The sequence below is a fragment of the Ictalurus furcatus genome, chromosome 18 (assembly GCF_023375685.1).
Source record: "Ictalurus furcatus strain D&B chromosome 18, Billie_1.0, whole genome shotgun sequence".
Classification (NCBI taxonomy): Eukaryota; Metazoa; Chordata; class Actinopteri; order Siluriformes; family Ictaluridae; genus Ictalurus; species Ictalurus furcatus.
The window spans coordinates 19,616,086-19,630,044 of NC_071272.1; the positions used below are offsets into that span (position 1 = coordinate 19,616,086).

The 13,959-nt window shown below is 38.3% G+C and overlaps 1 protein-coding gene across 1 annotated transcript in view; it reads right to left on the reverse strand.

Annotated features, from left to right (window-relative positions):
* Positions 1–9,620: 9,620 nt before the first annotated feature.
* rimbp2a (RIMS binding protein 2a) overlaps positions 9,621–13,959 on the reverse strand; it is a 73,817-nt gene continuing 69,478 nt past the window's right edge. The window contains exons 25-26 of the mRNA XM_053649435.1: positions 11,798–11,941; positions 9,621–9,845 (exon numbers count right to left, since the gene is read on the reverse strand). Coding sequence (XP_053505410.1) covers positions 9,663–9,845; positions 11,798–11,941 — 327 coding nt within the window. The 3' untranslated portion in view covers positions 9,621–9,662. The remainder of the gene's footprint in view (positions 9,846–11,797; positions 11,942–13,959) is intronic.

Genomic DNA, 13,959 nt, shown 5'->3' on the forward strand with positions numbered 1-13,959 from the left:
ACGGTTGCTGCTATGGCCTTGGGACTGAAATTACTACATGCAGTTTTGCACTCGGGTCTCCTTTGGTGAACAGTGGACTAGTTCAACAAAGACTTCAGGTACAAACCATAATGAACTTTCTTTTACTTTCATACTATCCGATATTACCCAGATGAGGATGGGTTCCCTTCTGAGTCTGGTTCCTCTCAAGGTTTCTTCCTCATATCGTCTTGGGGATTTTTTCCTCACCACCGTCGCCACCGTCACTCAATTGTCGCTCAATAGGGATAAATTCACACACTTAAAATCTGTATCCTGTGTTTTATATTTCTGTAAAGCTGCTTTGAGACAATGACCATTGTAAAAAGCACTATACAAATAAAACTGAATTGAATTGAAAAAAGTTGCACTGGGCTTAACACTGCTCTTTGCTCAAGCTGATATCATGCAAGAAAAATGAGTTTAGGTCCATGGTCAAAGTTCTAAGTCATTTAGACAAACTCTACTCCATGTGCGTAACTCTGGCCTAGCTTCTGAATAGCACTTACGTCTATATTTATGTCTGAGGTCATATGCAATTCGGGTATTAAATCCCAGTATTAAAACTCTGAATATGGCCCATCATGCGTAATGTTTGTGGACAACTCTTGATGTTTCTGCTAACACATTGTGCTATGGACTGTAGAGAACTGTTTACAAAGCTTCACTGCCCTGAGTATGTTCACCACCTGGGGCACTAACTCAGACAACATGGCCATCAGTATATCCGCATTTAATAGCTATCTGCTTCATATTATGGCTCATTAAAGGAGAACACAACCCTGGGGAACGATTATGTTCAAAGAACCCAGACGTTTCATCATAGAAATGGGTATTAGAAAAGAAAATGGTGTCCTATCCTGTCCAGCTCAGTCTGTGTCCTTTATGAGCATTCTGCTATTGAATATTCACAGAGACGCAGCCAGACAAACAAATTCTTGCGTCGTCACTCAGGGCTATTCTTAAAAGCAGGCATTGATTGAGAGGTCAAAGCCGGAGAGAAGTTTGAACATCCGCTGGCCCACAGCCACACAGGATCATTATGGCTCACTACTGACTGGTTGGAGAGCAGGGCTGAGAGCCAGAGAAACTCAATGATATATGAGCATAATTATCTCCGTCCAGTCATCTCTCGGGGCAGGGCTATCCCTTGGCTCAGCCTCGTCCTGCATTCCAACGTTGTCCTGCACCACTGCTTCTGCTTGGGCGATTATTCAGACGCGTAGCTCAGCCAGTGCAATCAGCAATTTATGTGAGCAGTGACAACAACAGTCCTGAGAGCATTTTGATAAAATAATGATTAGCACTTACCGCCGTGTAGGCTATATACAGGGCTTGCATGGGACTTGCTTCCAGATAACAAAACACCCCGCAAAAAAACCCATACATTCGACAACTTAGTGGATAAGCAGGCTCACTCAAACTAGCATTACAATAAACAGGTTCACTCAAACTAGCATTATAATAGCCTAAACATGCTAACTCAAACTATCATGATAGTAAACAGGATTAACTAACTCATTATATAGCACTAAAATAAATATACTCATCCAATAATTATTGTGGTAACCATGCTAAAATACAGACTATGATTATAATAAACCGGCTAGCTCATGAACAAGCATTGTGCTTAACAGGCTAAATCATGAAATGAAGTATATTAATCGGGCTAATTTATCAACTAGCATTATAGTAAACATGCTAATTCAAGAAACAGGATTATAGTAATCATGCTAATTCATGAACGAGGATTATAATAATCATTCTAATTCATGAACTAGCATTGTGGTAAACAGGATAACCCATGAACTAGCATTAACATGAGTTTATTTAGAGCATTTTATCCACTTGGTAAGTGAGCTTGTTAATAAAGACTTTCTAATTTGCCATCCATGACCTAGAGCCAGATTCCTGTCTCCACCCTGTGAGTTTGCATGTTCTCCCCATGTTTCGGGGGTTTCCTCCCCCAGTCAAAAGATATGTGTTGAAGGCTGATTGGCGTCCCTATATTGTCCATAGTGTGTGAAAGAGTGTGTGAATGTGTGTGCGATTGTGCCCTGCGATGGATTGGCACGCTGTCCAGGCTGTCCCCAGCCTTGTGCCCGGAGTCCCCTGGGAGCCACGCCCACTCAGAGATACTCATTTGCATCACTCATTGTCTCTGATAAGCAAGTAGGTGACAGTGTATTCATGTCAGAGTTCAAATATAGGTTAATACTGCCCTCTTGTGGTCATGCAGTATGACACCCTACTGATCAAATTACAGACTTCGCACAAACAACACAAGTGTAAAAAATATTAGATTTATTTCCTTTAGAAAAAAATGTGTACATGACACATGCACAGTCACACCTTAGTCATGAACATAGCTTTTCTCTTTTTCCTTTAATTCATCAAGTGAACACACGACTGTAGACTTTTTTTTTTTTTTTTTTTTTTTGGAGAGACACCATGAATAATGTTTGCACTGTTTAATATGAAATTTCAACACATTTAAAAAAAAAAAAAAAAAAAAAAAGGATAAACATTTATAAATTATCTACAAATGGAGAAAAGTACAAAAGAGTAAAAGCATAGTGACATCAAACACGTCTGAACACGACCAAATATTTAGAATGACCATTTCACTTTAGTTATATCTATCATTATAAAGATTTTTTTTCTATTTATACAGTATATTTATAATTATTAATATGATTAAAACAAAAATAGAGTTGATTTCTTTTTTCTTCTCTCTCTTTTTTTTTTGACAGAACATTGAGAGTACAGACATCTTGTACATTCCTTTGTGGTAGTCGAGCTTTCCTCACAAACAAATTTAAAAAACGGAATAATATAAATAAAATAAAATAAAATAGAACATCTCATTTATTTGGCACAATACAATCTTCACACATTATATGATATGATATGATATGATATGATATGATAGTATATTATATTATATACCCTGGATCAAACCAAGCACAAGTGCAATCTAAACCAGTGGATGTGCTCAAACACTACCTTACCACACCTTTAATTTGCATTTAAATTAATAATGAATAATAAAATAAAAAAATTAATGTACACAATGTACCCTTCACCCCAAATGTACTCAATCAGCCAAAACATGTTTGACATAAAAAAATGTGCTTTTTTTTTTAAGTTTTGCACTGGCGCTACAAGCCTAACATAACTAACAAGTAATGGAAACTTATGGCCACAAGTTTAGCATTGTGCAGTAAATGTGCATGTGAAAATCATCACTTAGTCACAAAAGACACTGTCTCAATAACTCCATATAGACAAAAACTGTTTCATATAATACAAATACGTCTGTCTTTAAAATATATAATGAATCAAACTAGAACTATTTTATCATCCCAATCACTTCTATCATTTAGCTCCACCTTCAAAATGTAAATTTAAGATTATACTACTCCTTTAAAGTTACAGTCAAATCCATAATTATTGGCACCCTTCCTGACACTGTGTTAATTGTGATATTTTGATCTTAAACAGATGGGGGCGCTATATATTTTTACTTTAAAATAATATTTTCAAACACTACTACTTACTTTCTTAAAGCTGCAGTATGGAACTTTTTTTTTTTTGATTAAAAATGAACAAAAATAAATTATTGAGCAAGTACGTACAAAATCATTGTTCAAAACTGTCTCCTTACCTTACCCTGATTTGCAACGGTAAGCTTATAATAATGATTTTAGAATTTGAGCTGTCGGGTCAGATTTCGCGGAAACAACAGTTTGACGTCATTCGCGTTTGCGTGGTTACGTCACATATGTAAACAGAGCTAGCTACTATATTGCGTGTGTGGGGGCTGAGGATGGTGGAGTGTTTGTAGCTTGTTCTTACAACAATTGCTTAGAATTTCAACTAGTCATCTAGATGGCTGCTTTTAATAAGGCTAGTTCTAAACTGCAATCATCGTTGACATCTGGGGAATCAGCTGTTGTCAAAACCAAAAAGCCTCGAACTGCAGAGCCTGCAGTCACAAAGGAAATGCGACAGAGCCCGTCCTGGAACGAGAATAAATATCACCATGGCTTTTGAGGGGTGGCGAAAACACTGAGATCTGAAGGGATTGAAGACTGATGCAGAGAGACTTTTTTCTGCTGAACAGGTAAGGCATTTCAGTGGCTCAACAGGTAGCTAGCTAACATTAGCGCACTTCTTCGCTTGATTCAGCTAGGTATCAAGTTGCCTATGTTTTATTTTTCTTGTTCTTGGTTCTTGAGTGAAATTCTAAATGATTGTATTGTATATTTATTTTATACAATCCTGTTATTTAGGCAGATTTGGGGCACTTAACTGGTGGCTATATGTTTCCGTAGTGCCAGAGCAAAACTAAAGAAGCAAACTTCAACACAGAACACGTCTCAACTGATGGGCTACGGTTTTGTTGTGATAAGGGGACATTGTGATTGAAGGCGTCGTTGTTTCTCCAACACTGTTTTATCAGGTAATAGCATATCTTTTTTATTGCACGCATGAAAACACTTAAGAGAACTTAAAACACACCACAACATTTCAGATTAAACTCTGTTTTTTCGTAGAAGGACAGAGCTTGCAAAAAAAACCCCAAAAAAACAACAACAACAACAACAACAAAAAACAAACCACTGTGTAGTATAGCAGCATGGCTCTTAATCACATGACTACAATTTTTTCAACAGGGAGAGACAGAGAGATGGAGCGAAAGATAAAGGAGGATGAGAGAGAGATGGATAGAGAGAGAGAGAGAGAGAGAGAGAGAGAGAGAGATTAACGACCTCTTGACAAAAATGATGGGGCTTGTTGAGTTGTTGATGAAGGTTACTTCATTATGTTTCCTTGTTCTCTACAGTCCCCTCTGAAAGCATTAGAACAGCAAGACCAATACTTTTTTTTGCTATACAATTAAGACATTTGGGTTTGAGGTCAAAAGACGAATATGAGGCGATAGATCAGAATTTCAGCTTTCAGTTCCTGATATTTACATCCATATGTGTTAAAGAACTTACAACATGGCACCTTTGGTGGGAGACCACCCAAATTTTTAGGTGAGCAAAAGTATTGGAACAGATATTCTTATCGCAAGTTAAAGTAAATTACACCGGCAACTGATTGACATCATCAAACCGTTGCATTCTTTTTTTTTTTGTGATGCTTTTCCAGGCTTGTGCCACAGCTTCGTTCTTCAGTCTCCTCTTCAGGAGGTGAAATGAATGTTCAATTGGGTTCATGTCTGGTGATTAAATTGGCCAGTCTAAAACCTTCCACTTTTTCCCCCAATGAAGTTCTTTGTTGTGTTGGCAGTGTGTTCGGGTCATTGTCTTCCTGCATGATAAATTTCCTCCCAATAAGATTGGATGCATGTCTGTGTTATCCTTTTTAACAACAAATGCAGCATTCACAGGAGAAATCCAGGGCTCAAACCAAGAGTAGACATTTAGATATATTTAATTGTTTAAACAATCAATCTAACAGGACAATCCTAGGTAATGAGAAACACCTGTCAGTCACATTTTGCAATAGTTTTGATCACTCAAATATGTGTTGGTTCAAAGCAAAGGTGCCATGTTCTAAGTTGCTTAACACAAATTGAAATTCTGATCTGTCATCTCATTTCATTTTTTATCTCAAACCTAAATGTCTTCAGTGTATAGCAAAAAAAAACATAAGAATTGGCCTTGCTGTTCCAATACTTTTAGAGGGGACTGTAACTCTTCCTGTTGGTTATGCTCTGATACCTGACCTACTTAATGACATCATTCTAGAACCCTTAAGCGTTGTTAGTTTGTCTATGTGGGTGAACCCTTAAAAGTTCTATCTAGAGCCCTAAAACACAGATTATCTTTAGGTGTTTTAGAGTCTAAAGAGCCCTTAATTAGCCAACAAACCCTTACAGAAACCTTGAAGAACCCTAAGAGTGTACCAAGTACCAGGAGCTAATGCCCAACAGGTTCTAGGCATTAAGAAGAAAATACTGTGCAATAATTTGGAGTTTGTACCACACACTTACCTAGTTAATACATACATTCTTAGAAGAAAAAAGTGTTCTTAAGGGGTTCTTTAATGGTTTGTTGGATAATTTCTAAAAGTGTACAATATATAGTACAGACTTACATTATAAACTTTTTTTATACACTCTCCATAAGGGTTCTTAGCTTCCTAAAAGAAATTTTTTACTTTAAAACTTCTATGAAAGCGAAATGGTCTGTGGTCCGGTACACTCTTTAAAAATGATTATTTAAGGATGCATTGGGTAAATGAGCATTCTTAGCTTTAAAAAGGGTTCTACGTAAAACCCTTTCTGATAGCAAAACACCTTGTTATAAGTTTCTACACAGGGTATATAGTACAGACATACAATACATACTTAATACACTACAAAAACAGAGTTCTACACTGAACAATTTCTGATAGGAAAATACTCTGTTGTAAGGCTCTACATAGAACCGGTAAGGATTCCCTTAAGGTTTCTAAATGTTTGAGCATAAGTGTACAGTATACAGTTTATATAGTACATACTTACAGTAAAGATTTATTTAATACACTCAGAAAAGGGTTCCATAAGGGGTCCTTAGATTATTTATTTTTTTTAAGTTCTTTTAACTTTAAAACCTCCCTGAATGGTAAGAGTTTTATTGTATTGTATTAAAATGGGTTTTTAAGGGTTCATTGGATAATTAAGGGTTCTTAGCTTCCAAAAATTCTTATAGAGAAACACTCAGTTGTAGGATTCTACACAGGACTTTTAAGCATTTTACATTTTTAAAAGCTCAGCTTTTCTCTAATTTGGCTTTGAATATTCTTACAATTTGGATTTATTTAACAACACCAGGTGAATGTGTGTGTATCTTATTATTTCTGTATTTAAATGAAATTAAGGATTAATAATGACTGGACATGTTGTACACTTCCATATTCTACATCACAGAAGCTTTGACTCATTTATTAAGAGACAATAAACCGATCAGCCATAACATTAAAACCACTGGCAGGTGACATGAATAACATTAATTATCTCGATACAATGGCACCTGTCAAGGGGTGGCTGCAAGTGAATAGTCAGTTCTTGAAGTTGATGTGTTGGAAGCAGGAAAAATGGGCAAGCATACGGACCTGAACGACTTTGTCAAGGGCCAAATTTTGATGGCTAGACGACTGGGTCAGAGCATCTCCAAAATGACAGGTCTTGTGTGGTTTTCCTGGTATGCAGTGGTTAGTATCTACCAAAAGTGTTCCAAGGAAGGACAATCAGTGAACTGTCGACAGGGTCATGGACACCCAAGGCTCACTGATGTGCGTTGGGAGCGAAGGCTAGCCTGTCTGGTCTGAGCTCACAGACGCGCTACTATACTACAAACTGATAAAGAAGTTAATACTGGCTATGATAGAAAGGTGTCAGAACACAGTGCATCACAGCTTGCTGTGTAGCAACAGACCGGTTGTACATGTCTAAAGCACTGATGGTGAAAGAATGCCCATGATGACCCCTGTCCACTGCCAAACATGCCTACAGTGTGCATGTGAGCATCACAACTGGTCCATGGAGCAATGAAACAAGGTGACCTGGTCTGATGAATCGTGTTTTCTTTTACATCGTGTGGCTGGCCCGGTGTATGTGCGTCACTTACCTGGGAAAGAGATGGCACCAGGATGCACTATGGGAAGAGGGCAGCAGAGGCAGTGTGATGCTCTGGGCAATGTTCTGCTGGGAAATCTTGGATCCTGGCATTCATATGGATGTTACATTGACACATACCATATATCTAAACATTGTTACAGACCAAGCACACTCCATCATGACAACGATATTCCCTAATGGCTGTGGACTCTTTCAGCAAGATAATTTCCCCTGCTACAATGGTTTGAGGAATGTGACAAAGAGTTCAAGGTGTTGACTCGACCTCCATAATTCCCCAGATCTCTATCTGATCGAGCATCTGTCGGATGTGCTGAACAAACAAGTCAAATTCATGTGGGTACCACCTCGAAACTTACAGGATTTAACCTGTAAGTTAGATAGCACAGCACACTTTGAGAGGTCTTGTGGAGTCCATGCCTCGACGGGTCAGAGCTGTTTTGGTGACATAAGGGGAACCTACACAATATTAGGCAGGCTTTAATGTTATGGCTGATCGGCATATATTATGTTGCCAGTTTATCACGCCCACCTATCACACAGGTCACTTTATAAGTGTATATTTATTGACCATAGCCCACCTGCTGCTCTGTCCAAAGTATTGGCACACCGTCCACCAGTTGAAAGGAACCACCACAGCACCATCACTGAGAAGATATTATTTAAATGGTGGTTTTATTTTTATTGATACTGACGGTGTGTGTGTGTGTGTTTGTGTGTGTGTGTGTGTGTGTTGGGGGGGGCAGATATGAGTGCCATTTTTTGAAAATCTATCATTCTACACTATCAAAAATAAAGGTGCCATGGGGTGAAAGTGGGGTCCATGAAGTCAGTGGGACTTTATACTTATTAGCCTAAAAACAAGTATGTACAACTTGAATCTAATGATAACTTGAATACAAATGTGTTATGTAAGTGGAAAGTTCAGGAATAAAAAGTTAAGTAGTTCAAATAACATTTAAGCAGCGATGAGCCGAATATTTGGATTGTGTGGGTTTTTTTTTTTTTTTTTTTTTTACAGTAATATTGTATGCAACAAGTTTGAGAACACCTGCTTTAGAGCAATACCTTAAATGTTTTGATCTAAACCTTTGATGTTTTTTGCTGTCTTTTTTTACACCGTAAAGGTTCATAAATAGGTTTTCAGATACAGTGGGAAGCTTGTTCTAGCTCTTTGTGGAATCAGTATTAATTGTTGAAGATTCATTAATCAAAGGGAGCATTCTGAATCGCAGCAAATTTGATGAAATTTTGGTTCATGGGCTATTTGGTTTGGTTTTATACTGCACATAATTAAACAAATCAAAAGGCAAACAATATTATCTGAGGGGTCTGTAGAGCTGAAAATTTCATCAAACACTTTAAACGATTGGTCAGAAATACGACGACGGAAAAAGTTCAACAAACAAGTGCATGTAGAAATCACATGGACAACATGATATAGAATTATACAAATAACTAGCTTAAAACATTTGTGTATTGCATCCAGTGTTTTAGCAGCTTGCATCTACGGAAAATAGATGCAAGCTGTTAAAACGCACACACTGCATATGCGAGAGCTCCTAAGTGACCTGTGTGCAAGGTGTACCTGATAATCTGGCAGCTCTAATATTCACTACAGGCCAGTGGAAGCAAACAAGTGATATTTTAAGCAAATTTATTGACATCTAGTTTAACCAAAGATGTTTTATGTAGAATGTTCCATGGAAAAATGAGCCATACACTTCTAATATAACATACCAGATAAAGTGTATAAGATGTACTCCACATTTTGATGAAAAATGCAAAAACAAATGAATAATCTATGAATGATGTAGACATTTATCCAAACTTTTTTTCCTGAATAAATAAACTCATTACCAGCCATGATCATGTAGAAAAAAATCCACAAGTTGCTTCCTAATTTCTGGCCTGTACTGCATGTTTTTGGCACATAAATATGAACATGGCTGTAGATTTTCTTGAAAACATGAGCATGTGGCCCTTTTTTGATCGTGTATAGCATCAACTTTTACTTTGAGAACTTCTTGAGCAGATTCTTCCCCTTGGAGAGCAGTCCTTTCTTCTTTTTCAGGTCTCTCGGCCCCCTGGCAGGACTAAGGAGATGAGTGGGGCCCAGAGGGAGCAGAGGACGCACAATCGGGGACGCAGGTCTTCCCAGGACGGGTGCTGGAACCGTGTTTTCCACTGGCACCTAATGAGAGAGCCATCAGGAGGGGGGACAGGGAAGGGAATTAAACACATCTATCTTCAGTTGCCAATAGCTCACCAGAAAAGGAAACTGGCGCAGTACTGCTTTATATTAATGCACTCATTCTAATATGTTATTGTTTCCATAGTAATAGGTCATTCATAGGGCTTTGTATGGAGGGTGTGCCAGATCTTTTTTTTTTTTTTAGTGCATAAACTTTGGTAACATCCTTGGTAAGCATGGTGGTGGTAGTGTGATGGTGTGGGGATGCTTTGTTGCTTCAGGGCATGGGCAACGTGCAATAATTAAGGGAAACATGAATTCTGCTCTCTACAAGAAAATCCTAAAGTAGAATGTCTGGTCGTCAGTCCATAAGTTGAAACTCAAGCACAACTGGATTATGTAGCAAGACAATGATCCAAAGCATAGGAGTAAATCCACCTCTGAATGGCTCAAAAAAGTTTTGGAGTGGCCTAGTCAAAGTCCTGACTTGAACCAATTGAGATGCTGTGGCAGGACCTTAAATGGGAAGTTCATGCTCGAAAGCCCTACAGTGAGGCTGAACTAAAGCAATTCAACAAAGAAGAGCGGACCAAAATTCTACCACAGCACTGTGAAAGACTGATCTCCAGTTATCGGAAGCGTTTGGTTGCAGTCACTGCCACTAAAGGTGGCACAACCAGATTTTAAGTTTAAAAGGGCAGTTAGTTTTTCACATTGGTGATAGGTGTTGGATAAATTTTTTTTTTTCTTCTTCTTCAATAAAAAATAAATAAATAAATAAATAAATAAATAAATAAAAACTGTCTCTTGTGTTTACTCAGGTTGCCGTTGTTTTATGTTTATTTTATTTGAAGATCTAAAACTATTTAATATGAGACATACACAAAAACAAAAGAAATCAGGATGGGGTAAATACTTTTTCACAGCACTGTATATCATGACAGGCCTAGGTGTAAGAAGAATAAAACATGATGGGATGTGCTGATTTAGGAATATAATATAATATTATTATAATATAATAATAATATAAACAACTTTGTGGTGGTCAACAGTAACTTTTCTTTTTATCCCAGTTTATCACGCCATCCCAACCGACTGCATTTTGGGTCAAACTATCATTTTGTTCATTTACACACCAGAAACAAGAAACCTGCTTAGATGGAAAATGAGCTTCCTCTACTGTTTTTAGCCAAGCAGGTGAGGAAAAAGAAGGAAGTAAAGCAGAATACAGCGACATTATTTCAGTACCATTCACATCAAACATGAGAAATGAAATCAATAAATAAGTAAAAAAATAAATAAATAAAAGACACGACACATAAATGAACACAGACATCCACCGATATGGCGTCATGACATTTTGCTTCAGCGTTGCGTTTATTTCTGCTGATTATGGCATTACAGTGAAGTAATGTGTTGTTTTAGTTCAGTTTTTTTTTTTTTTTATGTGCATGTTCTCAGAGCAGAATTTGGATGAAGGTGTGATACACAAAAAAAGAAACAAAGCCTCTTTAATGGAACACAACACAACACACACAGGCCAATGTGTACTGTTTGTATATAAAAAAAGGTAATAAAGTTCATTTTGAAAAAGGCATGCTTGTCTAATGACCTGGTCATTTTAACTGAGTTTCAAAGCACAAACCCAGCTTTAAAGTCTCATTCTCTTTTTTTTTTCCGCTGCAGGAATGAGATGCAGTCTTTCGTCATATCGTTGCCAATATCCCCCAGTGTATGCGCTAGTTGTGCTGTCTGTCTCAGTTCACGGTGGGCTTTGCTTCTTCCATTCCAAAAAAAGCAAGACCGGAAGCCACGACTGCACGTTCACCACCACACAAAACAAACAAGCACAAGAAGAAAAAAGAAAAAAAACATAGAGACGGCGAGTGGAGGGAACTCAAACGGAGGATGGATGGACACAGGGCCTAGCGCTGAGAACGGCGATGGTGTACCCGTTTAGGCTCCGGGCGCGGCGCCGGCACTGGCTCTTCCTGCTCATGGTGGGACGGAGTCTCTGTGAGATAGACCTCCACGTCATCAGGCACTTCTTCTAGAAAGTTGGAGGGAACCAGACCGCGATGTCCATTAATCTCACCCTTTGAAACAAAACATGAGCCGTGAGAACCACACAGGACATGAGGTCAAACTCAATAAGGCCACATGCTCCACTGAACTCATTATGATGACTATTATTGATATTAGCTGTAAGCACTAAAATCTGATATCTATCAATAGCTTGATTATTAAACTATTAGTGTTGAGCAACACATTATATCACAAGGTTTCAGTGATGGTATAATTTGAACGAACTGGGGAAAACTATTACATACAGACAGTTAAAGACAGATGCAACTGCATTCATGATTTCTAATCTGCAGGGTGTCCCAAAAGTGTCCATACATAAGGGAAATGAGCACTTTTTAGCAAAATGTCTTCCAACATTTTTAATACTTAGTTAATTTTTTTTTCAGATAGACTTTAAGAATGCCTTGAACGTATTAAAATCAGTCTCATGGCTAGATCGGGAAACTTTCGCAAGATTGTGATGGACTTTAACAGGAAACATGGGGAGCACATCACACACGACACTGTCGCCAAACTTATTACCAAATTCAAAAAAGACTGGAAGTGTTGTGGACCAACCGAGAAGTAGACCTCCACGAGCATCCACTGACGAAGGCACAACCGACGTGGTGCTGCTGTACATAGTCCCCTATGTATGGATACGTTTGGGACACCGTGTATTTGAAGTGTTTCACATTCGTACTGCTCGACTGGTTTCCTGCCATGTTTTCTCTGAATACCAAACAAGGTTAAATGAAAAGCTGTAACCCTTTCAATCAAACCAAAAACACTAAATTTACAGTTCTGGCATCTGTCCTTTTGTGTCATTTGTACCAGGATAAGACAATGTGCGTTTCGAGGGTCAGGTATTTCCCCCTCCGGCACTCAGCATGCTTAAACTGCCTGTAGTGCGATAGCGCGAGCTTCAGGGTTGACATGACTTTGTTTATTTGTTGTGTGTTTTTTGTTTTGGTTTATGTCCTGTCTCTGTCTCCTGTCAATGGCTGTCTCCTTCATGTGTCACACCTGCTTTCAATTTCCCGTTGATTATTTTGTATATTTAGTAGAATTTGTCCTGTGTGAAGTATTGTTTCAGTATTTGTCACCTGATCATTACCAAGCCATTTCCCAGCTGACAAGAAAAGGTCCCCAGGACGTCCCCTAAATGACCTCTACGCACGTCCGCCGAACGTCCATGTGTAGGGTCCCCTTGATGTCCTACAGATGTTCAAGGGGATGTTTACAGGACGTCCAGCGGCCATTCGGGACACTTAGGGGACTTTCGCTGAAATGAACACATTCAGTAGTGTTATGATTTGATATCCTCTGACGTCCTTGGAACGTCCGCCAGCAAGCGTTATAAACCGGACCGAATGCGGACCTAAGTGGACGTTCGCAGCATCCGGGGGGCGTCCCCTGTTTGCTGAGTTGTCCAATGTTTCTTGTTCCATTTTTTTTTTTACTTCTGGCCTCTTTCTTGTTTCTTGGTTCCAAAAAAGTCCAAGTTCTTAATCCTTAATCTGAAGTGATGCCAAAGAAGAAAGGGTATGTTGATATATATATATTTTTTAATCTTTGAAAGGAGGTTAGCCATGTTAACACATTTCACTAGAAAACAATCACCACTTTTCACTCATGTATGTGTTTGGTTCATAAATATGAGCATAAATATTCTGCCTTGGATCTATTTGAATCTAATGACCACTTTTTTAAACATACAAATTGTTTATGAAATGTTTTAGATTGAGGCAAGCCAATGTGACGGACTCAGCTGTATGTTTAATCTAGAGCCCTAAAGTGCTCTTTGGTTGTTCCTCTGGGAGAACCCTTGAAGATTCTGTGACTTTCTCACTAGCATTCTCCAGAGTTCTACCACAAACTCTGACCTGAATTTCATGTTCATGTCCTCATTTCCTTATATTACGCTGATGGTTTTTAGTAGTTAATTATGAAGTCTTGCCAATTCTCTAATTGCACAAGTGTCTGAATCTGTCTAGATCCTTTGCCTGTTCATTTGACTGATCAGATTATCTGATTATCCTGATAATCC